Source organism: Ornithorhynchus anatinus, chromosome 18 (assembly GCF_004115215.2).
Source record: "Ornithorhynchus anatinus isolate Pmale09 chromosome 18, mOrnAna1.pri.v4, whole genome shotgun sequence".
NCBI classification, from domain to species: Eukaryota; Metazoa; Chordata; class Mammalia; order Monotremata; family Ornithorhynchidae; genus Ornithorhynchus; species Ornithorhynchus anatinus.
In genome coordinates, this window is record NC_041745.1 from 18825389 (window position 1) to 18851200 (window position 25812).

Genomic DNA, 25812 nt, shown 5'->3' on the forward strand with positions numbered 1-25812 from the left:
GCATTTTGGTTAAGGTAGGGGTTTTTTAGGGCAGGGGAGTCATCAGCGTGTTTGAAAGCAGTACGGAAAAAGCCTTTGGAGAGCGAACAGGAGACAGGTGGCAGTCAGGGAAGGAAGAAAGGAGGGGGCAAGTTCTTTGAAAAGGTACGAAAGGATGGGGTCAGATGTGCAGGTGGAGAGGATGGATTTTGAGAGAAGGAAGGAGATCTCTTGAGATACTCCTGGGAAAGATGGGAGAGTTGAAGAAGTGGCAGGAGGAAGGAGGGACTGGAGAGGATCAGGGGCGATTGTAGGGAGATCTTTCCTGATGGTTTCAATTTTCGCAATAAAGTAGGGGACCAGGTCATTAGGGGCAAGAGATGGAGAAGGTGAGGGAGCAGGGGATTTGAGGAGAAGATAATAGATGAAGGTTTACCCTCGTAGAATCTCGTCTGTCAAATTGCTTTGCAGTACCAGGGGGTTTTATTTGAACTAATTTACTACTTTCTGATTAATATTTGAGTCCCCACATTATACCGACCAAGTCACCGAAGAAAATCATGATCTTGGTCTTAAGCAATCTATGAATGCAGTGCAGAGAAGGAAATACGTTTCTCTTGGGATTTTTATTACTAATGTCCCAAATCTAAATTTCTTTATCAAATTAAATCTTAATTTCAGTCTCTCTTGAACTGCTAAATTCCCTGATATCTGGTTATAAGCAGAGGAAGTTGATTTTGTCTTAGGCATGATATATTTTGATGGCTGCCTATTCATTCATGCTGACAAGTTGCAGGTGGAATACAGGGAGAGATCATGACTTTGAATTAGGGATGGAAAAGTTAAATCCTTTTCCTATTTTGTTTTTGTGGAAAGAGTATGACCATTAATGCAGGAAAATATGTGTATTTCTTTGGTTTTAGCCTTTCAGCAGAGAAATGGGAGTTTCTCATTTTTTTCCTTAGTTCCTTTAATGCCATTTTATGCTTTGGGAAATTAGGTCTCTTCCAAGTAGTACTTACAGTATTTGTGATGAATACTGAAACCTCACCAATTCCTAATTTTTCTCTTTATTTTCAGGAAATTGTTTTACTGTTCAGAGATTATTAAATGGAAACCAGTCAACATGATCATGTTTTAGATATGCCTAATTTTATTTACTCTTTTATTGAACATTACTGATTCAGAAGGCATTCACCTGATCTCTTTCCATTGAGCTTTGCATGATCATTTAGTGAAGAGGGAACCATGTTGGCTTTTCGATAATATGTGCACACTGCCTGACTGCAGAATATGAATGTTCCCTTTAAGCTTGCTCATAACTCCAAGAAAACCCAAGGAAAATACAGATGGGGCAATAGATTTATTTCATTATTTTCAAGAAGTTAAAATGAGTCCTTTGGGGTGGGGATGGACGTGCATTTAGTTCAGACTTCTAATACAAAACAATTTACATAATTTTTGTAATTATCTTTTTGTTTCTCTTTAATCAGACATTGAGCTGCTGCATGAAAACTTTATTGCCCTGGAGCCAAAGGATCAGAGGCTACAGAAAGTTAAAGTGATCCTTCTCCTTCCTCGTTGTTCAGGATTGGGTGTTAGTAATCCGGTAGAATTCATTTTAAGTGAACACGAAGGTACTTTAATATTATTTTAATATTTGTTTCTGAATGACTGCAATCAAAATTAGCAATAAAACCCTGCTCAGTTCTGTACCAACACATTAATTCACCTATACATGAAAAAACATATAAACAGCAACCCATCAGCTTCAGTTGGGCAGATTGTTGTGAAAGTAAGACCACATCCAAAGCAAAGCAAAACAGCGCTTTACCTTTGTTTCCGATTTTTTTTTTGAACAGCTGCTTTTTTAGTTGTACGATTCAGTCGTCTAGGGCAGGAAGGACCTAAGACTACTTGATTTGGCAGCCCCTCCTACCTGCTCTCAAGTCCTCCCCCAGACTAAATACTGTAGAAGCTGGAGGATGTGAATTGTTGTATAGTACTTTCCCAAGAGTTTAGTACAGTGCCGTGCACGCAGTAAGCATTCAACAGATACTACTGATTGATTAATCCATTGGATTGGCTGTTGTGCTGTTGTTTTGGAGCAAATTAAGCCAGTGTGGTCTTTAGAAGGCCAAGTGACTCGACTTAGATAAGCATAGTTTAGACACATCCTAAGGAGGGCTAATTCTCTGGAGAGACACCAATGCTAGGAAAAGTCGAGGAAAAATGTGGAAGAGTCAGACCGGTAGCTAGATGGATGGAAACCATAACAGTGATAACGGAAGAACCGTTAGCCAAGTGACGGATTATGGCAGAAGATAGGACGTTCTGGAGAAAATAAAACCTTACAATTGCTATGAATTGAAAAGAATGGCATTTGATAATAAAAACACACAAAAATACTATGCACCCCTGGGTGTCACCAGAGAACAGTGTCATCAAGTAGGCAAGGTTGATCAAATCAATGAATTTTGCAAGTGGAGTGAAGTGAAGTGAAATATTTTAGAAAGAAATGAGGATTTTTTTTTCCTTTTTTGTTTGCACAGCTATAACATTTGGTTTTGAAGTTATTGGGCAAAAGAGGTAGCTTTTAAGGGTTTTTTTTTTGTGTGTAATTTATATTAATGTCTGTCTCCCCTTCTAGACTGTAAGCTTTTGTGGGAAGGGAATGTGCCTGTTATATTGTTATATTGTGCCCTCCCTAGCACTTATTAAAGTGCTCTGCACACAGTAAGCACTCAGTAAATACAGTTGACTGGCTCATTGATTGGCTGAGCCATAGAATAAGGAAAGCACTGGTTAGAGAGGATGGGCAAGCCGGTAACTCCGCCAGAAGCAACGTGGGTTATCAGTACGAGGCAGAGAGCTGAGCTTGTTGATTTATGCCAGAGGAAAACTGATCAGTTACACCCTCCGCATATTAAGGGAAGCCAGCCCAGGTTTCAGAAGGGTCCTAATCCTCTCAGGCCCGGCTCTTGATGGAGCAGGAACTGAGTTCCAAATGTTGGAGGTCTAGGAGGCAGAAGCTCAGCTCAGACAGGAGTAGGAAGAGGCTGAACTCTGGGGAAAGGACAAGAAAGAGTCATGCTACAGATGTACACTGTGGAGGAGACTGAGCAGCAGAGACTGCCTGAGGGGGAATGGTAAAGATACATGTTCAGTGGAAGGTCCAGGTGCCTTTTAGGATTGGGGCTTGAACTTAAATATTTCTGTCCGTTCTTGAATCCAGAGCCTTAGAGAGGCTGACTTAGCATAAGGCTCCTCAAAGATGCTGCCAGAGGAGCCAACGTGGTCCATTGGTTCCAAATGGATCGCGACCATTTTAAGGAACAGTTTCGGATGAACCTAATGACACTGCCAGGTCTAATGGGCCTAGTCTTTATTTTTATGCCTAGGCCTGGGGGAAATGGGATGGAGGTAGCTGAGGCCAGAGATGGGAGATGAGTTTCGAGTCCAAGTCGTATTCTCAAACACTTCCTCTTACACTTGCCCGCGGAGGTGGGAAGTGACCGTGAGGGACCCCAGAAGAGTGTCAAACTCCAGATACTGTCAGATATGAAGAGGGAGTTCCAGGTTAGGGAGAGGACGTGGGAAAGGGGTCGTGGGCAAGATAGGGGAGATTAGGGTGCAGTGTCTAAGCTGGTGCCAGAGGAGCAGAGTGCAGGCTGCAGTAGAAGCCCAGGGTACAGATCCAAATGTAAGGACCACTCTGAAAGGAGAGGGAGTAGGAGAGATGAAGGCTCAGTCGGGGAAGGCCTCTTGGAGGAGATGTGCTTTTAGTAAGGCTTTAATATAAAGTGGGAGGAAATTCCAGGCCAGAGGCAGGATGTGGGTAAGGGATCGGTGGCGAGATAGATGAGATCAAGGTACAGTGAGTTGCTTTGGTGTTAGAGGTGTGAAATATTGAGAGCCACCTAACAAGCTAGCGTCCTCATCTTTCTTTTGTTTCCCACCTTTTTCTCAAGAGGAGATCTCCTGACTGCTTTCTGAAGTCACCCCTTTTGCTTGTGCCTCTAATTTTATCCCCTCCTCCTGCTACACTGTCAACTCGATGCAGTTGTGGGGCCAAACCTTCCTATCCTTCAAAGAAATAGTGGGCACGGCGTCCAGCTCTGGGCTTCTCCTGCCCTCCACACTCCTGCCCATGGGAATAAGCAGTCCCTGGCGCTGTTCACCTTGGCTGGCTCACCTTGTCACTACTGTGGCTTGCTTATAATGCCAGCAGGCAGACGAGGCAGCGCTCGTGGTGGGCAGTTTGTTGTGGTGGTGGAAGAGGATGAATTGCCCTCATGGGAGGTTGGCATGAAGCGCTAGATCACCCTTCCATCTGGTGAGGATAATGGGAACCTCACTGATCCCCAGTGTGGGGACAGAGAGCATGAAGCGAAGCTACCAAAATCGTTCCCTTCGGCCCCTTTCTGGCTCAGAGAAGCAGGGTAGACCAGCTATTTCCTGCCCCAAAGGTTTTGAGGGGGTAGCTAATGGCACCACTCTCACAGTGCCGAGTCCATTAGGGCCTGTGCTCAAGAACCATATCTGCTATCAAAAAGAGCCAGGTATGGTTCAAGAACCATGGATTGCCGTTCCCGATCTGTGAGGTGCCATTCCCCCTATCAGGATGGCACTTGGAGAGTTTCCAGTACTCCACCAGTCTCAGCTGTGGGAGGCAGAGTCAAGCAGAGGCCTACCTGTTCCATTCCTAGCTTGGGCAGTGGCTAGCAAGTGGAAGGCAATCTACTACACGTCAAAACTCAACCGTGCTGGGCAGCGGCGGCACGGGAGAGAGTTGAGGGTGGAGATTTGAGTTTACTGCGTGGAAGAAGGCGACGGCAAGCCACCTTTTACCCAGAAAACTCTTTGGGTACACAACCAGAATGATTGCAGATGAAAGTGTGGTATTCTGGGAGAGGTGTCCACGGAGTCGCTATAGGTTGGAGATGACTCGACGGCGTAAGACCAGACAAGGGATGCCACTGTTTAGGCCTCTGGGGCACTCATGATGAGCTTCCCTTCTTTGGGAGGTGGAAGGTAGTGTTGGTAATTTATTTTGGCTATTTTTTTATTTAGTTAAAACAACCCAAAGAAGCTAAATTTTCATGAATTTTTAAGTATGGCTAATTCAACAGTACGTGAACGTAAACAGCAGGAAAGGGGAAAGGGAAAATAGCTGTTGATAGTAATCCAATTAATAGTGAACTATACAGCACTATTCCTTATGGGGAGGGATGACTTCAATTTAACGAATTCAACCTGAGAAGCAGCGTGGCTCAGTGGAAAAGAGCCCGGGCTTTGGAGTCAGGAGTCATGAGTTCGAATCCAAGCTCTGCCACTTGTCAGCTGTGTGACTGTGGGCAAGTCACTTAACTTCTCTGGGCCTCAGTTACCTCATCTGTAAAATGGGGATTAAGACTGTGAGCCCCACGTGGGGCAACCTGATTCCCCTGTGTCTACCCCAGCGCTTAGAACAGTGCTCTGCACATAGTAAGCGCTTAACAAATACCAACATTATTATTATTATTAACCTTCACTAACAAATATACTTTTGGAATTTCCACTGACAGAAATAGATAATTAACCTCAGCTGATGCTAACAAAACAAAAACTAAGTAATATTCCAAAATGTTTTTATTCTTTTTCTCATGTAGATTCTGTTTTGCTCAGAGAACTCTCTCAGGGGTCTATAGCAGAGGAGAAACTCCATGTGCTTGTCCAGGAGCAACTTGATCAGCTGAAACATGCCATGCAATGTGAGTTGATTTTAACTCAAATCTTCCTGAAAAGGGATGCTCAGCGGTTTTGAATCTGAGGGCTCTACTGCTTTGCTATACCCTACTAGACTTGGGAGTAAGGGGACCTGGGTTCTAATCCTGGGCCTTCCACTTGCCTGTTATGCGACCTTGAGAAAATCGCTTCACGTCTCTATTTCTATGAAATGTGCTTAAAATACTTGTTCTCCCTCCCTCTGAACCTTATGTGCGTGAGACAGGAACAGTGATTAATCTGCTGATTTTTTTTCTTCCCCAGTGCTTACTTAATACAGCGTGTGACACATAGCAAGTGTTGGATAAATCCCACAATTATTTATTATGATCACCATTATTACTACTATCATTATTATTATTTTCAGTTAGCCAGGACCCCGTAGCTTGAGCCAAGTTGGGGAGGCAGGGCTACGAGTCGGAAGAGAAGGAAGGCTGGGAGAGCAGCGACGGTGGTGCCTGCATCAACAGCAGTTTTTAAGATTAAAGCTGAAACGAAGATCAAAATTGAGGAGTGTGGGGAACTGGGGAATTTGGAAAATGTGATGGAGGGAGCGAGTTTGAGTTGCAGGGAAGAGGGATAGAGGAAAGCCACTGAGAAAAGAGGTAGAGGGCGAGGGAAGAGGGGAAAAGATAGGAATATTTAGTGGGTGAGTTTTATTTCTCTGAAGGCCTCCATCATCATGTCAATGCTGGTTCTCTCCCCTCCAGTCTATATTCTATGTGCATCATCTTGATAATTGTCCCTTGGCACACTAACTCCTACTTAGCCTATGAGTTCCATGTGGGACAGGGAATGTGTCTACCAACTCTTATACTGGACTCCCCCAAACACTTAGTACAGTGCTCTGCACAGATTAAGTGCTTAATAAATTGCATTGATTGATTGATTGAGTGGTGGCCTCTGCTTCCTCACCTCCAACTCCATTCTGGACTTTATGGAGTCCAGCTACAGAAACGTTCTAGGCATGTCACTCCCATCCTCAAAAACCTCCAGTGGTTGCCTGTCAAGCTTCGCATGAAGCAAAAGCTCCTCACTCTTGGCTTCAAAGTTCTCCATCACCTTGCCCCCTCCTACCCCACCTCCCTTCTCTCCTTCTCAAGCCCAGCCTGCACACTCCACTCCTCTGCTGCCAACCTCCTCACTGTGCCTTGTTCCCACCTGTCCCAGCCGTTGACTCCTGGCCCACGTCCTACCTCTGACCTGGAATGCCCTCCCTCCTCACATCCACCAAACTAACTCTCTTCCCCTCTTCAAAGCCCTACTGAGAGCTCACCTCTTCCAGGAGGCCTTCCCAGACTGAGCCCCCCCTTTCCCTCTGCCCCTCCTCCTCTTCTCCCCTCCCCGTCGCCCCTACTCCTTCCCTCTGCTCTTCCCCCTTCCCCTCCCCGCAGCCCATATGCCTATTTGTATATATTATTTATTACTTTATTTTATTAATGATATGCATATATCTATGATTCTGTTTATCTTGATGGTATTGACGCCTGACTACTTGTTTTGTTCTGTTGTTTGTCTCCCCTGTTTAGACTGTGAGCCCGTTGTTGGGCAGAGATTGTCTCTATCTGTTGCCAAATTGTACATTCCAAGTGCTTAGTACAGTGCCCTGCACATAGTAAGTGCTCAATAAATACAATTGAATGAATGAAGGAATGAAGTAGGGTGGTCAGGTAGTTGGAGGAGGAGAACCTCGACCATCTTGGAGGCAAGGTCCTGGCAAGCAATATGTCTGGGAGAGCGAGACATAGGAAGGGATCAGAGAGGATCCTAGGTGAGGGAAAAAGCTCAAGATCCAGAAGAGCTAGGCCCCTGTCCCTGAGGAAAGAAATAAGACTGTGAGAACCTGCTTCTGAATGACTCGGAGAAGGTGAGATACTCTGGAACCTAGGCTGCCCCCAGAGAAGAGGGGAAAGGGCTAGAGGAATGTGAGCTGCAGGACCCCTATAGGGAACTACAGAGGGTCCTGGGGGGAAAAGCATTAGATTTAGGGAATAACAGCTTTGAACCAGAATTGTTTTCATTGTTACCAAATTAAGAAACCATTATACAGTATTGAGACATCATATCTTGGTGTCTGCCTGTGGGAGGGACTGGAGGAGAAGCTCTGGGTAATGGGGAGAAATGTAGACTCAGAGAGCCACGGGTAGGGGAGGGAGCGTTTCTCCGCATGAGTTTCCTTAGTCTTAAGAAGTGTGTGCAAGGCTAGTCCCTGATGACCCCTTTCACCTTCGAGGAGACGCCTGGGCTTCAAAGGGTGATGGCAGCGATGAGTGCAGAAAGTGGGGAGCAGTGAGAAAGATCATCTCCAGACCTGCTTTAGAAGAGCTGGAGGTCTTTAGGAGCCAGTGGGGGCTGACCAGGATCTAGGGGCTCCTAAAGTGACTCCTGAAGTTCTTTTGGCCAGGATTTAGGGGCTAAAATGTGGCTTTCAGTTACCTGTGAATTCTATTTAATCAAACCCTCCCTCCCTCTTCCTCACTGTTAAAGGTAATTAGAAGCTGTTTGGCAAAATGTTTCCTCACTAACAGGTTGAGGGAAACCTACGGGGAGGGTGGATCCTCAATAGCTTTGTAATTAAAGGTAAGGAATGGGAATGAGAGGAGTATAGGATCTATTATAGGTTAATTTTCAAATATTTTCCATACCGCTGTAGAAATTGAATATATGCAGAATTATAATTTGTAAAAGTATATTAACTTTAATTTTTTTAATTTACTGAATTTATACAGTTAACAAAGCACAAGCAATTGTCTACTGCACATGTTCAGTTTATCCAGAAGAAAATGAAGTGGTCATTAAAAAAGCACTGGAATTCAGAGCAGAGGGGAGTAAAATACAACCTTATAGGTAAGAAAACTTTTATTTCGATCCACCTTTAAAATTATTTTTATGAGGTAAGAAAATCAGATTTTATTGTTTGGAAATTCAACCCTAGGCCTTTTCCCATGTCTTTTGTCTTTTCTTATCTGTACTCTTGAGTATGAGAGAAAATAATTATTACGGTATTGTGTCTGAAAATCACTCCCCTTGCCTCCATCTCACTCCTCTCTCTCTCTTGCAGAACTGCATGGATGTCAGAAAGGGGCAGTGAAGTAATGGCCATATGAGACCTTTAATATTTATTAAATATTTATTTTAATATTTATTAAGCACTTTCTATTGTTTACTGTAGATACAAATAAATCTGAAAGAATCCTTGTCCCACATGAGGCATACAATCACAGTTGCCGCCATTTTACAGATGAGGAAAATGAGGCATAGAGAAGTTAAGGGACATGTCCAAGGTCATACACCCAGAATTAGAACCCAGCTGTCCTGATTCCCAGTCTAGTGCTATGTTGCTTTCTAAATCTAGAAAGGAATCTACAGCTGTAGAGCATCCAAAGGGCAGATTTTAATGATGTTGTTAAGGTAGAAGTGACAGGATTTGGTGACCTATTGAATATGTGGGTTGAATGAGAGAGATGAGTCAAAGATAATGCCAAAGTTACAGGCTCATGAGACAGGATGGTGGTGCTATCTACAGTAATGGAAAAGTCATGGGGAGGACAAGGTTTGGGTGGGAAGATGAGGAATTCTGTGTTGGACATATTGAGTTTCATTTGTCAGAGGGACATCCAGGTAGAGATGCTCTGAAGGCAGGAGGAAATGCGAGACTGCAGAGATGGAGAGAGGTTGGGACTTGTGAGGTAGATTTAGGAATCATCTGCAAGGAGTGGTAGTTGAAGTCTTGGGAGAGAATGAGTTCTCCAAGAGAGTGGGGGTAGATGGAGAATTAAAGAGGACAAAGAACTGAGCCTTGAAGGACTTCCACGGTTGGGGGTGGGAGGCAGAGGAAGAGCCCGTGAAAGGGACTGGAATGAGCAGCCAGAAAGATAGGAGGAGAAGCAGGAAAGGACAGTGTCCAGGAAAGAGACTTGAGAGTATCAGAGGAGATGTTAGGGAAATCAAGCCTGATGGTTACAACTTAATCAATAAAGTATGTGCCTAGGTCAATAAGGGCATGAGATTAGTGAGGGAGGGGGACAGGGGGCTTGAGGAAGGAGTTAAACACTTGAAACAACTGGTGAGGACAAAGGAGTCAGACGATTAGTTAATCAGTCATATTTATTGAATGCTTACTGTTTGCAGAGTAGACACATAATTTGCCCATAAGGAAGTCTGTAGAGTCAGTATGGAAAAAGAAATACTGTTGCCAGGTGGAGGAGACGGCAGAGGTAAAGCAGTCGAGCATGAATTTGAGATGGAAAAGGTTGCCTGATATCTGGATTTCCACCAGCAGCACTCTGTATCTCATGCCCAGGAGCCAAGGAAGTGGATGATGGAAGTGATTCAGGGTTATGGGTTAGCGGTATGAAGGGATAGAGAAATGAGTGACTTGTGTTCAGTAGGGAGGGTGGGGTTGAGGGCATCATCTTGTGTTTCCCAGGAAGGTAGTTTAGGTTTGGAGACTAACTGGGACATTATGACTTGAGAAAAGTGGTGCTTTGCACAAAATAGACTAGACCTTAATAAATATTATCACTACCTCTAAGCACAATTATGACAAATGGAAAAGAATCGGGACCAGGGATTGTTCCAGCAGGTTATCTGTATCAAGGAGAGTGACTTTTGCTCGCTTACAAAAGTTTTTTCTTCAAAATATGAAATCCAGTGGAGCTGCAGAGATATCCATAGCATCACCATTTTCACGAAAAATGGTGAGAGGGTTAGCTGAGGAAGCTCCCTGGTTAACTTACTCCTCTTGGCCGTAAGCCGGATCCTAGCCAGAGTCCTTTAGGATAGGCACTGAAGGACATCATTAACCATGTCCACTGCAAATTGTGGTGAGGTTTCTGACTAAGACGCAGCAAAGCAGACATGCTCTTTGCTCCATGAAAGTGATAGGAGAGGTGGAGAGAGCCCAAAATCGCTATTTTGAAACCGAAGACCTTACTGAACCACTAAGAATATACTTGGACTCCGGCAACTACTAAAATATTTGACTGCCCTGAAAAGTTCACCAAGATCATAAGGCTACCCCAGTACCAAATGACTGGTAGCGTCAGGATCGAAGGTATCTCGACTGCCCTTTTCTGTTTGATGGATTCTGTGCCACCTGGAAGTTGATGGAAGAATGGTTTTCTGATCAGCCCTAGGGCTCTTCCTACTCAACAGGTTCTGAACATTTTTGAAAATCATTTAAACAAGCATCCGGAAACCTGAGAATGCTGATGACTGCGCTGGGAGGGTATGCACAAGAAATACAGCCAATTTTGCCACTTTACAGAGACAGAGCAGTGCTTTAACCCAACTAGGGCTGCCTGAGGAAAACCAAGGTCATATGCCAGTCTGTACATGGGAAGCCCTGTACAAACGGTCATTCAAAACTTACACCATCAATGAATTCTGCTATTTTTTACTATTCAGTGGTGAATGGTTAGATACAACCATCACTCACGGAGGCTTTGTGGATGGAAGGGAAGAGGCAAATCTGTGAGATGATTTTGTGGAAAAAGTCAGCCCGTTTTATCAGTAGATTGGATGTTTGAACAGAATGATAGCAGTGGAGGATGTTTTCAAGTTTGCAGGCTGGGCTAACAGAGTCGTTAGGCTGCCGTCAACAGAGATGAGGAAGTTAGCACTAGTAGTAATTGAATTTATTGAGCACTTACTGTGTACAAACCACTGTACTAAGCACTGGGAAGGAATATAAAGATGTGAAGTAGACACAGATTCATAATCTAAAAGAAAACAGGGTTTGGGGGGACTGGCAACAGACCCAAAAGGAGAGAGGAAACAAAATACTAAGAAAACATGAAGATAAAAACAAAGATCGGTAAGGCACCGTGGCTAGAGGAGCAGAAATTCAGGCTCCTTGTGACTCAGTCCACAATCCCAACCGCCGCCCCAGTGCCTGCTGCTGGTTTTCTCTTTCTCACCAGGGTGATAGAAGGCAGGTCGGGATGGATGTTTCTTAGTGACACGGAGGAGAGTTGGTGCGGGAACCCAGGGCCAGTAGTGTGTAGTCCAGTAGAAAGGGATACAGAGGGCTCAGAGAGCTGCAGTCTGTGATGGTCGGCACCTGGAGGAGTTTCACGGCCGTCCGATGGGGAGGGAGTCCCAAGGTGCATTCGGCCGCAGAAGATTAAGTCCATGTGGCTGGTCCACAGGGCCTGCTGGGGATTGGTAGCTGGGATGAATTAAGGAGGGAAGACGAAAACTCAGGTTTGGGCAAGTTGAGTTTGAGGTGCTAGTGGGCACCCAAGAGGAGATGTCGGATGGAAGGGGAGATTTGGGATTCAATAGCTGGGGAGACGAGAGGACAAGCTCAGGACAAGAGAGGTAGAGCTGTAAGTTACCTGCAAGGCTGAAGCCATGCCAGGGGATGAATTCCCCAAGAGAGGTAAGTGAAGAAGAAGAGCAAGGGGTCCAGCACAGAGCCTTGTGGGACACCCTCAGTTAGAAGATGAGGCATGAAAGAGGATTTAGAAAAAATAAATAGAGGAGGAGTGGTCAGAGAGGTGGGAGAAGAACCAAGAGGGATCCAAGAAAGTCAAACCAAAATCAGAGCACTTTCTAAGGGGAAGAGAGTGGGGATATTTGAAATCTAAACTTAGTGTCTGCTGCAGTGCACTCTGTGAAGGAGTTACTCAATCCAAAGTTGCTAGTCTATCATTGTGGTGGTGACGCAACTTAAGTGGTTGTGATGAGAGTGAAATGATGATGATGATGGAGAGAAGCAAAGGTGATGAAGTCCAGTGTTGTTAATGAAGGAGCTCCATGACAGTTGAGCGTAGGTCCCGAGACTTCAGGATCATTAATTTGGACAGAGGAATTGATCGTAATGCTAGTGGCTTGCCTTCTAGTCTCAGTTCGGAATTGTACAGCCCCACAGACTTGTTCGCTCGTTTTCTCTGCAGACTTAGCCCTCCTGTTCTTCCTCTGTGCTCTGTATCAGAAATACAGTCATCAGTTAGTAAATTTTTCAAAATGGAACCATCAGATATTACCAATGGCTGCTTCCTAGCTGTTTTAACCAGAGAGGTAAGTTTAAAAAATATACTGTATTTGTTAGAAAAACTGTCTAGCTAAATAACACATTTCAAATATTGCAGTGTTAGCTTTTGTAGAGGGCTTGGTCGGGAGTCACCATCCTTTTAAACATCTCTTTGAGGAGGTAGATCACAGGGGGTGGGTAGATAAGGCCTTCCATGGATCCCTGCATCTGCAGTGCCCTCCGGGGCAGTGGAGGAGATAGACATTGGGGTTACATCCAAGGGACCTAGTCGAGTCGGTCACCTGACGCTGTGGCCGGCATAGAGACTCCTTCCGGGGTGTCTGAGAAGGCAGCAGGACTGTATCAGACTCCTCTAGTGCAGTGCCATCTTCTTTTACAATGCTTGCCCAGCTGTGCTTGCTCTTTAATGACCAAAGATCCAAAGATCAGTCATTTTTAAGTGTCATGAGCCCATCTCTGGGGATCCAGGGGCTCAATCTAGGAGAGCCTGTCTCGGGGGATTCACTTCCCCACCATTATCAGGCACCAGGGCTATGGGTCCGTCCCTGAGGGCTTGCCCTCCTACTACTGTCAGGCACTCAAGTATGAGTCCGTCTCTGAAGATTCCCCTCCCACTCCGACCTCCACCATGGAGCTAGGCCTAGTTTGTATCAGGAACTCAGTGACAAGTTCAAAGTGAGACAGAGGAAAGCTTGATTCAGTTCTTAATCTAATTAAAGGGGTAAAAACACCACCCCCCCAAGCACACACACCACCGCATTCACACCCGTCCACTGTCTTCCGAAAGTTCGCCTAAGATGGTCCCAAGTCAGAGGGGTTTGAGGAGTCCAGTTGCCTGCAGCACGGCATCTTGGTGAAAATCTTAGGTGTTCTTTTCCCACCACCAAGGCCCGGTTCTTAGCTTACGGTGACCTTGCCGTCGTCCGGTACTTCTCCCCTTTTATCCACTTATGGTTGTTTCAGGGGGTTGCGGTGGGTCCTGTTCTGCCCTTTGTTTGCCTGCTGTCTCAGGGTAAAGCCAGAGGGACAGCTACTCTTCCGCCTGGGGGGGGCCTCCCCCCTTTTGCAAGATAGCTTATCTAGTGTACACACCTGGCGGTCTTTCTTCTGCCCTAAAGCAAGACAATTCAGTTCCTCCTCCAATTCCTCCTTTAATGTTGTTGTTCATGGGGTCAAAGAACAGTCACTAGAGAAATGGCTGCGCTGAGCAAGAGTGAATATATTTTGTAACACATACAGCATTTTTGCAGATGACGAAACGGAGTCGCTCCGGCTCAACACAGTAGGCTACTGATTTAGCAGTTCATAGTTTTTGGTAGAATCAAGTGGGCAGAGTAGATAGGATTGCTTTGTGGTACTTACACTGGGACAGACAGACAAAGAAGGACCCAGAGGAGAAAGGGTCTCTTTTTTCTAAAATCAAGTGGGAGGGCTTCTCACCTGGGAATGCCCCCCCTCCATCAACCCTGTGTCCCAGAAGCCGGTAAACTTAGCTGCTTGCCGGTCCCGTTCCCTAGGCGCCCTCTGTGTTGTTTCCTCCTCCTGGAGGGCATTTGATTTTGAGGAGCAGCAAGACCTAGTAGAAAGAGCACGGGCCTGGGAGTCAGAGGACCTGGGTTCTAAGCATGGCTCTGCCACTTGCCTGCTGTGTGACTTGGGGCAAGTCACTTAACTTGTCTGTGCCTCAGTTACCTCATCTGTAAAATGGGGATTACCGTGAGCCCTGAGTGGGGCTGGGGGGATAGGAGCATGTGTGTGCCTGTAACTTGTGCATTCCCACAGATATTCTTACCCCCCACAAGGAAGGAAGCCCACATGGCTTGACCTCCAACACAGAAGGGATAAAAATAGAGCCAGGAGTGAGGTGCAGTTGCCTGTTGGCCCTGCCAGAAGCCGAGTTTTTGGCTGAGGGAGAAGATTGAGCCTTTGGAAGCTAAGGGAGAAAGATGGGTCCCGGAGACCCTCAAGCCCAGAGCTCCCCTTACTCAACAGGAGCGGAAGCGGGGAAGGTGAGGGCTGCTGGCACTCTACCAATGGACTTCTAGAGAAGTAGGCACCCCACCCAACACCTTTTCCTGCTGGAGAGGTAGGCACTCCATCTGCTCGAGAGGGAACCCACACCCTTCCTTCCCTGCTCGGGGTCTAAGGAATGTGACTCCCTTGGGAAGATCATGAAAGGAACTAAGGAATGGCAGCAGCTCGCTGGTAGAGAAAGGAAACTGGGAAAGGAGGAAAGGGCTGGCCTGACCGGTTCGGGTAATCCTGCAGCGGATGCCCAGGCCCCCACGACCAGGCCTAGGGCTTCAGCCAGGCCAGACCCAGAGCTTTTAGTCTCAAGACTCCTCAAGTCCACCTTGATGGGGTTAGTCGACCCTCTTAAGATACATTTAAGGGTGACGTTAGCGATGTTGGTGTCCATCTGTCTTTCTTTTGCCCTGTGCAGGAGAGCTGAGCGTAAGCGGAATGCCGGGGAGGGAGATGGGAGGTGAGGGTCCAGGGGAGGGTTGGGCAGCTCAGGCACGTAAGACGCCAAAGAGAACGAGACTTCAGTCGAGTGATGAAATTTGAACCGAGAGCGCAGCCAGGCAGCGAGAGACAAGATGCAGCCCTGCAAAGCTTGAGGGGGAGAAGCTGGGCCACCCAACACCAAAGAAAGCACCTCTGCCAGATGCCTCATCAGTGTTATTTTTAAAAAAAATTCCTCTAGAATCAGTATTCTCAATTTAAAGGCAGCCGAACCGCATTCCTTTCCTGAGCACTTCAGCATTTAGTAATTAAATCAAAGGAGCATTTTTTCTCTCTCCATCTGCCTACGTCCTGCCCACGTACTCTGGGAGCCACTGAAACTATCTGGAGGTAGATCCTGGCCCAGAGTTTTATCTTTTGATCTTTGACAAGGTGGATTTGAAATTGAAAGGGGGCAAGAGCTTGGTTCAACAGTTTTGAGCTGTCCACTAACATTTCTCTTGAATTTCAGAAGGATCCGGCCGAGACCGTGTCTGTCAAGGATATTTTGGCTCGGGCTGCTGCCAAGGGCCTATTGGATGGAATCGAGTTGACGAAATCACCAAGGAAAGAGAAGAAGAAATCCAAAACATCCCTCCCCAAAACCTGGAGCGGTACTACAGGTTCCCAGATAAAAATCACAGAGTTCTTGAATCGAGGAACTTCACTTGCTGTTCTTAGTTCAGGGGCTTTGTCGGCCAAAGCTGGGGGTCCTGTGCCCCAGAAATCGGGCAGCACACGGCATTTCTCTCAGATGCCCAAATTCAACAAGCCAAGCGCATATCCCTTAGCACCCCCAGCTGTGCAGAGCAGCCTCTCAGCCCCCATTAGGGCATGTGAACGGTCCCGTCCCGAAGGGAAGATGGTGGTGCTGAAACCCGTGGAGATTGTTTTGCCTCCAGTCATCCTGCCCTTTTCCAGCCCCCAGGGCAGGGCTCCGACCCCACATTGTTACTATCGCTGGGTCAGGACCAGGTCCAGTGGGCACAATCTTCTCACATCTTCAGCTTCCAAAAGGTTGGAAAAAGCGAAGGAAGGTTTACCTGGTACTGCAGTGAGACATCCGCGACCATGGCTATAAACATTTTAGAACCTTTTCCTCAAAAGTAAAGGCACAACTGTCGACCTTTTAACCTCTCTTGTGAGTCTGAATGGGTCTTTCCCTTTAGAGGATAATTAGAAAACATAGAACAGGCGAGGAAATGCTATTCAGAGCAACATAGTGGAGTGTGTAGGGCTTACATCAGTTTAGTCTTAGTGGTAAGACTAAATCTCTAAAATCAGTCTTAGGGGTAAGACTGGCCCCTCCCTGAGTTTCCCATATATATGAAGGGCAATAAAGAGAGTAAGAGATGTCAAAGACTTGATGGGAAGGAAGTTTTACTAAAGGGTGATTTAAGACAATTTTTAATAAGATAGTTATTTTCCATTTATCTTTTTGCTTTATTTCAACTCTCGCTTGGGTTCAGACACTTTGATAAAGAAGGATGACGTGTTTTCCTGCTTGCATATTTCAGCAGTGACAGTAGTCACTACCACCTGGAAGCTCCAGTGAGGGAATTTTGAATGGTGCAAAATGCCTCTTGGTGATAAGCTTTCATTGCAGGGAGCAACATGGAGGGAAATTTATTTTCACCCTATTTGGGCTAAGTAATGCCTGAAATGATGGAAATGATGCCCGAAGGTGAATATTCTTCTTAACTTCAGCTGATATATGTCATTTGGTAGGTGACATCTGAGACTGAAAGAACTCAGTTTCTAGTTGTGTTCAAAGATCAGGCCAAATAGGAAAAACTTCAAGTCATTTCAAATAGGAAACAGTAGTCACACATTGGAAAATAATTTCTGGTGCTTAATCTACCTAAATACGAAGCATTTTAACTGTATTAGGTCAATTCATCTTTAAAATGTGGTCCACAATGCATGAAAGACAGCCAAGAGTTCCACCCTATGGCGTATGAAAGCTACTATCACTTTTTTCGCATTGTTTCCCATCTGTACACCTCTTGAGATGGGATTAGCACTTAAACTGGAGAAATTCCATGTGTTGGCTCTACATATCACTCTTTTATTTCCAAAGAGTCTCATTTCAGCTGGCTAATTCAGCGATTTACACAGTTTCAAGATTATGAAGGAAGATTACTACTGGTGGGGTAGTTGGTGAAATTCAGTATTCCTTATTTAATAGTTATCAATTGTGAAACCACCAAAAAATCACAGACTTTGCTCAAATCCAAAACCAAAGGAGAGGAACCTTTTTTTTTTAAAAAAATCTATGAGCCAGGTACAGAATCATTTCATACACCAGTATGTTCCAACTAAAAGTTCTTTATCATAGTGTATATCAGTAACGTGCATAGTGTTTAGATGACTATAAATTCTGCATTTCATTTTGTCAGTCAAAACCATCAGCTTGCTTAGAATGCCTAATGTTTGCATAAAACGCAGGAATTTACCCTCTTACAACAGGATTCTGTTCCAAGGGTAAGATGTCTGTCTCATTGGAGAGGTTAACAGCTTCTAATTCCAAAGTACCCAGTTTGCATTCTCCGTAACTGTGGCAGACATCTTTCTGCATTCTTGCTCTGAAAAAATGATGAAGACAAATGGACTTGCATAGTTGGGGAAAAAATGTGCATACATGTTCTCCCAGGCTTGGCTACTTGATGGGATTCTATCACCATTTTAAGTACGTTTGTGTTTGCAAAATAACTACTCTTCCATCACTGCTCTAGATTATATTTCGAGGTTCTTTTAATACGTGATTACATGAAGATTCTGAATTAAAATGTGTTTGTACCTGAGAGCTTTTTCAGTAGATGTGAAACTTCTCCTAAGAGGTGGGCAATAACACTTCTCATCTTGCAAGAATGGGTTTTAAAAAAAGTAAATAAAATATTTACTCAAATTGTATCCTATGGGTGACAACACTTATTTAGGAACAATGGGAGGAAAGTGAGTTCGTTCACGGCTCTGCCATTACAGAGCAACATGGCATAGTGGCTTGAGAAGAGCCATAGAGAAGCAGCATGGCTCAGTGGTAAGAGCCCGGGCTTGGGAGTCAGAGGTCGTGGGTTCGAATCCTCGCTCTGCCAACTTGTCAGCTGTGTGACTGTGGGCAAGTCACTTCACTTCTCTGTGCCTCAGTTCCCTCATCTGTAAAATGGGGATGAAAACTGTGAGCCTCATGGGGGACAACCTGATGACCCTGTAACTCCCCCAGCGCTTAGAACAGTGCCCTGCACATAGCGCTTAACAAATACCAACATTATTATAGTGGCTAGAGCAAACCGGGAATGGGAAGGACCTGGGTTCTCAACCCCAGCTCCGCCACTTGACTGCTGTATGACCCTGGGTAAGTCACTGAGTTTCTCTATGCCTGTTATCTCCTATGTAATACCGGGACTAAGACTGAGCTCCCTGGGGGATGTAAACTGTATCGAACTTGATTAGCTTGCAGCTATTTCAGCACTTAGCACAGTGCCTGGCATATAGTAAGCGCTTAATGGATGCCATAAAAAAAAAATCGAGACATTTACATAAATGAACCCAGCACTTTATGCAACAAGTTTATTCTCACAACAGATTACAGTTAATTGTGGAAAAATGGGCCATAGAAAATACAGGAAATGAAAACAAAAATGCTTTTGCCCCCTATTCGGAACAGCTGGCAGCAGCTAGCCCTGTAATTGATAACACGAATGTCCTTCTTTTACCTCCTTAACAGATACTGAAATAAATCCAATAATACTGTACCACATTCATTTTAGGAATGTATTATGGAAAGCAAGCCTATCTGATACAGCTCCGATGGTTTTAATGCTAAAGACAGATCTTTATCGGTCAAGGAAATGAGTGTCCGTTTTTATCACGTCAGGGCCTAAATTATCTTGAAAGAGGAATAGCACACAAGAAAAGGAAGAAGGATTTCAGGCTTATTTAAATGAAAAGAGTCGGCAACTCTTCAGTTCCACCATTTAAAGAGGATTTTTTTTTTAATGTGCAAGCAACAGGGCATCTAGCTTTATCTCCATTTTAAAAGAAGGATCTTAAGTGCCCCATTTGCAGTTTCAAACAAAAAACGCTTCTAGGTTCGAACAGGTTTAAATGACTTCATTCCTGAAGGACCACGAAGTGGTTTAAAGAGACAAAGACGAAAAGGCTACAAATCGAAGCTCCAGTCTACAAGGAAAAGTCTTAAACTATAGACATTCCTTGTAAGCCAAAGAGCACGTTAAAAGGGTGACTTGGGATGGGTATTTCCTTTAATATATAATAGGAATAAACTGTACACTTTTTGCCGTTTCTTCTAACCCTCCCTCCTCCCCAACCCCACCCTCCCCACCCCGGTAAAAATGTGACTAGAAATCATTACCAAATAACCTTTAAACAACATATAATACATGGAGAATATTTAATATGGTTTACCTCGTGAAATAATATCTAGGAAAGATAATATATCAACATACCAGATATTTTAGTTAAATGGAATAAATAAAAAGCAAGCTGTATTAAACAGATTAATTCGAAATTAAGAGATATATGTAACTAACATGAACGCTTGTTGAGAGGGTCAGGAGAGAGATATAAAGAATGCATAGTTAACTGAAATGTCACCCTTGGGCGGGGGGGGGGGGGGACTGGCATTTTCCATCTTCGCTTCCCCTTCTCTCTCCCCGTGCATACTATCTGGGGCCATGGCAGAAAGTGTCAACATACTGTTTAAAATCATTAATTTTCCAAATCATTAATATTCAGGTAATAATTTCTATGGAACTTAAGCACTTACTATGTATCAAGCACTGTTCTAAGTTAATCAGGTTGGACACAGTCCCTGTCCCACATAGGGCTCACAGTCTAAGTAAAAAGGAGAACAAATATTGGATTCTCAAGTTTCACAGTTGACGCAGAGCTAATTTTAGCCCAAATCACTCATTTTCCAAATGTAAATGTCCCTCCCTTGCCTTTCCAATGCATTTTAGTCTGCTTAGTGTTCAGTGTTCTCAATCTTGCCCACAAACAACTGGAGCTTAAAAGGCAAAGGGAAGTAGGGCAGCAGTTAAAATGAAATTTCTATACCAACACTGCTCATTTGATAAAATCTACTGAACTGAGGAAAAGTAGCTAGGCAGAAACCCAGAAAGACTTTTAAACTGATAATTTCAAACGCTCTGGTCTCCCCATTGTAAATTTAGTCTTTCATTGCAGGCAATGCTTTTCCAGATGATTGAGGGTGGCCCTTAGAGCCTCTCACATGGAGAGCAGAGGAGCAAAGAGAAAGGCCCGGGGCCCCACGCAGGCAGAACAGAGGAGAGAGGTATTCACCTTCTTGTGGTGAATCCAAGACCACCGAGTTCCAATTTTAGAAGAAATTTTCAGGTATGACCTGCAAATCACAATGGCAGACTAACAGCCATGACATTAGCTTCCGCCTTGCAGCAGGTTCATACATGCACTCTTCAGATTCCCCTTTGCGAGTGGACAACATTAATCCGATCTCTTGGATAGATGTCATAGCCCGAGTACTAAAGGCCCACGAAACAGCGATTCTTTTGCTTGTCTACAACTCTAAAATTGCTAGACAGTAGCGGCTCTTTATGTTCCATGCGTGTACTTTTAAACTTTTGACCCACTCTTTCTGATGGCTTGAAATATTTTGAATAATTACAGTGAAAATGCACAGGGTGTTGTAGCGATTAATATCTCCAAAATGGGGGCCTGGTTACCTTTTTCAAGAAAACAGCATCAGGCAGTTTCTAGTTTTTCATACTTCAGGTGGGATTGCCATCTAAGGAGAAAGACTGGGGAGAAAAATGCTACACTGGTGGGAAGTTAATGGAATTACAATCTATGAATCCTGGCTCTTTCCAACCTATTTAAAATAAGGTGGAAAGAGAGAACCAGGAGAGAGATCAGCACGAAACCAATACTAGTGACTAACGGAATCTGGGGTTTGAAAAAGTCCTGATTGTTGCTGGTTGCCTGGAATAAATAAGGACTGAAACGACTGCCAGGAATGTTTCGAGTATCCAAACTGCAAGACAGATCCCAAAAGAACATCAATAAAGTCAATGCATTTCAAGCCACTAAGAGGTGGTTAACAAAGATAAATTTCATATGTGCTTAAGTCTTAATTATGTTTGGTCTACAAAAGTGTGATGGCTATTTTTCCCACTCCAACTTGCATATTAGAGCAGTATTAACTGTAAGGATCCGAGCGAGTGTCAGGTTCTCTTTCAATCTGATTCTGAAGCGAGCGATCCAACAAAATAGCCAATTTTCTAGCTGCATTGTATAAAGTAAGGCAAAGCTTTGGGTTACATCCCTCCATTAGTATCACATTTGAGGCTGAGAACCCACATTCTTGAGATTTTTTGTTCGGTCACCATTTGGTGGAATTATCTAAGATAAATAAGCTCAAATGTATTTATTGACAGCCCCCCATCCCTCCGCAATCTCCCCAGCCCCAGAGCTGAAAGGGCCCTGGAAAGATCATCTGGTCCAATCCCCTGCTTCCAGGAATACGAGCCACTACCTATTCACAGCAGACAATCCGTGATTTGTTTGCCATTTCAACAATCTTCAAATTTCTATTTTTCCCTATTGCCATGATCCAGCAAAAGTAACAGATATAAACTGATCTAGGTAGTTCAAAAGCACGAGAGGTGGTTTCTTGACAAATGCCAACAGATCATTCTGTCACCTACTGAGCATCTGTGTAAAAAGTAAAACCCGGGAGTCCGACTTATAACACTCATTCACAATTAACGAAAACACCAGTAGCTACTCCAGGATCGGGAACACGGTTTTTGGAGTGCGAAGGCTTTTTGTGATAAATCTTGCCCGCTCAAGAAGATGGTGAAAGTAAGAGCTCAGAAATCATTCACTCAGGACTTAACATTAGTTCACTGCCTAGCCATCTGTTTGTGTGTACACGTTATGGGAACATGACTCAGGTGTATTAAAAAAAAGAAACAAACAGAGAAACAGACTACTCGGGATGTAGCTCCACTGAATGCAAAATACCCAACAACCCAATTCATGCTTCCTTTCATCTCACACAATGGTAACAAGGAGAGGACATGCTTGTTGCACACCGTTTGGATTGGGATAGATTCTCTGAAGGAAGGGTAGCGGTCATTTTCTTGAGCGTAGCTTCGAAATCTTCTATCGAGGGCTCCAAGAATAACTATCAAATGCAGCTATGGCATTTCAGGGACAGGACGTTTCTGTTTCAAAGTGTCAAAGAGGGATAAGACTCCTCTTTTTACATTGGTTGTGACTCTTCTGGTCACTGAGTCTTCTGGAGGAGGAGGAGGTGGTTGAACTTTCTGCGAAGGAGGTCTGGCTACCAGACATTTCTGGTACCGGAGCTGCAATGAAATAAGGTGTCTGTCAAAACCCGTTCGCGAGAGAATCTGGCATATTTTTACCCACTTTTGGCCTACAAATCGAGAACTGTAAAATGGCTGGCTTTCCACCTCTTGAGTTCCTGTCTCACTGTTACTGTCTCACAAGCACAGAACCTTGGCATTGTTAAGTGTTTAACAAATACCATAATAATTATTATTATTATTAGTAGTAGTGAATACCTATAGTATCATTTTCTATGGAAGGGACATCGGTGAAGTGTGTCAGGTGTTAACCCACTCCACTGGGGAACTGGGCTTCCTAATAATAATAATAATAATGAGGCATTTGTTAAGCGCTTACTATGTGCCAAGCATTGTTCTAAGCGCTGGGAAAGATACAAGTTTATGGAGTTGTCCCACTTGGGGCTCACAGTCTTAATCCCCATTTTACGGTTGAGGTAACTGAGGCAACCGAGGGGGCGTTATCCCCCTCCTGGATACAGACCCAGAAGCAACCCTCCAAAAACTTCCCTTGACCCTCGGCGGAGGGTGATTTTTCAAATCAAGAGCAAGTGGCAGCAGGTCACTTGGACAGTGTACACTTGGAGTGTGCTACCTAAGCTATTTGGGGAGAGATGGCAAAGTCAAAGCAGTCCAAGTGTCTGCTTGTCTCCAGGATGGCTCCAACTGCGGGAGGCTGACTGCACAGACATCTGCAGCCTGGCCCGGTTTTGGGGGTTTTGGGGTTGAAGCACACCCTGCTTTGTGCTCCACTGACCCCCACCTGAAGCCGGGCAGGAGCATCTCTGTGTCTGTAAAACACCACTTGGCAGAGGCCCCAGGGTTAATCTGGGATTCAGCTCTAAAAGTGAAGGAGAGGTGGTGGAGGATGGAGAAAGGCATTAGAGAAATACTTCCCTTTGGGTTTGGATGTTCCGTACTGAAACGAACCATCTTAAATGATTCACACAACTGAAACCGAAAAAGCTTATCTTGTCTGCTGCCCACGGGTTACAGATTGTAGGCTTGTGGCTTTTGGCAAAATGAAATCCAAATGAACCAAATGTAATTCCTACGACAACCATGTCTGCACACTTGGCTCCTCTAGTGCCAACCTATTCACCGTACCTTCATCTCGCCTATCTTGCCGCTGGCCGCTCGCCCACGTCTTGCTCTGGCCAGGAACGCGCTCCCTCTTCATATCGGTCAGATGATCGCTCTCCCCACCTTCAAAGCCTTACTGAAGGCGCATCTCCTCCAAGAGGCCTTCCCCGACCTGGCCCTCATTTCCTCTTCTCCCATTCCCTTCTGCATCGCCCTAGAACTTGGATTTGCTCCTTTTATTCACCCATCCCTCCACCCCAAAGCACTTACATTTATTTATATTAATGTCTGAATCCCCCTCTGGACTGTAAGCTCATTGTGGGTGGGGAACGTGATTACCAACTCTGCTGAACTGTATTCTCCCAAGTGCTCAGTCAGATGCTCTACGTGCAAGGAAGCGCTTCATAAATAGGATTGCTTGAGTTACGACCATTCTGGGGCTCTGAGAACTCACCATACAAGCAGCCTGCACGGCTTCGGACACGTGGCCAGCATTAGGCTCACACCAGAAAATGTGGCACTCAAAATGTTGGTTCCCTGTGTCCATGATAAAGGCGAACGCATGGATGTCCTTGCCAACCCCCATGAAGGACAGGAACCGGACGCGACACTCGACCAGAATCTCCTCTTCATCCTGCAAGAAATCAACCTTCATTGGTTTGTCTACTTTCTTTGCTCCACCCCTCCTCCAGCCGGTAGTTAGGGAAAGAAAAAGCTTCTAGAAAGTAGAATGAAGATTTTAAAAAGAGGATGATTCAGACCACAATAGTTCACGCAGTTAAAGGAAACTGACCTGCCAACCATGTAATTCAGTAGTAAATTATACTTATAACTCAGTAAGGCCTGAATTTATTGACCTGATGGAGAAGAATATCCTCCACGATTTATGTGACAATATCTGCACCCTTTACTCCTTCCTCAGCTATACAGCATGCGTTCGTACATATCCATAATTGATGTATTTACATTAATGTCTGTGACCCTCCCGCAACTGTAAGCTCACTGTGGGCAGAGAGCATGTCTGTACTGTACTCTCCCACCCGCTTACTGCAGTGCTCTACCCAGAGTAAGCACTCAATAAATATGATCGATTGATTGACTGATAAAGGAAGGGGAGATCAGAGATTAGTTCCCACCCTCTCGCCCTGTGCCAGCCTGCTTGGGGGCTCACAGTGGAGAGCAGGTACTCTGGAAATAATGAGAATGAAATCAACAGCTGCCCAGGGTGGCTCGGCTGAGAATTCTTCCAGCCCCCGGCCATTGCTACCCTCAACACCTGGATTGATGCCTTGTCCCAGGATCCCCGTGGGGTGGACTGTTCCAAGGTTGGTCTACCCTGGTAGGCGCTCCCTCTGATTTAAAGGACCCTAGGCCTCTCACACGAGGTCCCCAAATGGTTCTGCCCTAGGATGATCACTGCACCTGAAGTTACATCCCACAAGCAGCATCCCTGGACATCTTAGTCCTTCAGGAGTTCACCAAACACATTTCCCAGGGCTGGGAGTCAGTGGTGTGATGCCAGGGAGGCACTGGTAAATACAGAGTGTGTGGGCCTGGACACGACCCTGCACTGCAACAGTCACCACTGGATAAGCAACAGAGGAGAGCCAGAGGCACCCACACTCCCCTTCCTCCAAGACTTCCTGCAAGGCATTACTGTCCCCGGGACCAGAAAACTGAAAATGACTATTGTGCTTTTTATTAAAGGCTTACGCTGCCAAGCACTGTACTCAGCACTGCGGCAGATATAAGATCATGAGTCCGGGCAAAGTCTCTGTCTCACACAGGACTCACAGTCAAAGGCAGAGGGAGATCGGGTATCGAATCCCCATTTGACACACAATTGAACTGAGGTCCAGAGAAGTTAAGTGGCTTGCCCAAGGTGACAGGGAAGGCAAGTGATGGATCCCCCCAGGATTAGAAACCGGGTCCTCTGGCTCCCAGGCCTGCCCCAGACAGCTGGGCTCACTACGAACGGTAACTCGAGAGCTTGATCCGCTCACATGCTTGTGCCAACTCCTTCTCTGTCTCTCACCTGGGGTCCCTCAAGGCTAGGTTCTGGGTCCCCTTCGATTCTCCATCTACGCCAACTCCCTCGGAGAACTC

At 45.1% G+C, this 25812-nt stretch overlaps 2 protein-coding genes across 16 annotated transcripts in view; one reads left to right on the forward strand and one right to left on the reverse strand.

The window, feature by feature from the left end:
* NSUN7 (NOP2/Sun RNA methyltransferase family member 7) overlaps window positions 1–18163 on the forward strand; it is a 54702-nt gene extending 36539 nt beyond the window's left edge. Inside the window, exons 7-12 of one of the 3 annotated variants that reach the window (XR_003766121.2) lie at window positions 1473–1616; window positions 5631–5732; window positions 8475–8592; window positions 12648–12771; window positions 14738–14831; window positions 15723–15800. Coding sequence is in view for 2 of the 3 variants with exons in the window: in XM_029083442.2 (XP_028939275.2) it covers window positions 1473–1616; window positions 5631–5732; window positions 8475–8592; window positions 12648–12771; window positions 15723–16331 (1097 nt within the window). In the remaining variant the exon portion in view is untranslated. Of the gene's footprint in view, window positions 1–1472; window positions 1617–5630; window positions 5733–8474; window positions 8593–12647; window positions 12772–14737; window positions 14832–15722 lie in introns of all 3 variants that reach the window. The other 2 variants (XM_029083442.2, XM_029083443.2) reach the window with 2 other exon arrangements.
* Window positions 18164–19645: 1482 nt separating this feature from the next.
* The window catches only part of APBB2 (amyloid beta precursor protein binding family B member 2), a 103153-nt gene continuing 96986 nt past the window's right edge, over window positions 19646–25812 (reverse strand). For all 13 annotated transcript variants that reach the window (XM_029083050.2, XM_029083048.2, XM_029083046.2 and 10 more), the window contains 2 exons: window positions 24161–24340; window positions 19646–22623 (listed from right to left, as the gene is read on the reverse strand). In XM_029083050.2, the coding sequence (XP_028938883.1) occupies window positions 22453–22623; window positions 24161–24340 (351 nt within the window). In that variant the 3' untranslated portion in view covers window positions 19646–22452. The remainder of the gene's footprint in view (window positions 22624–24160; window positions 24341–25812) is intronic.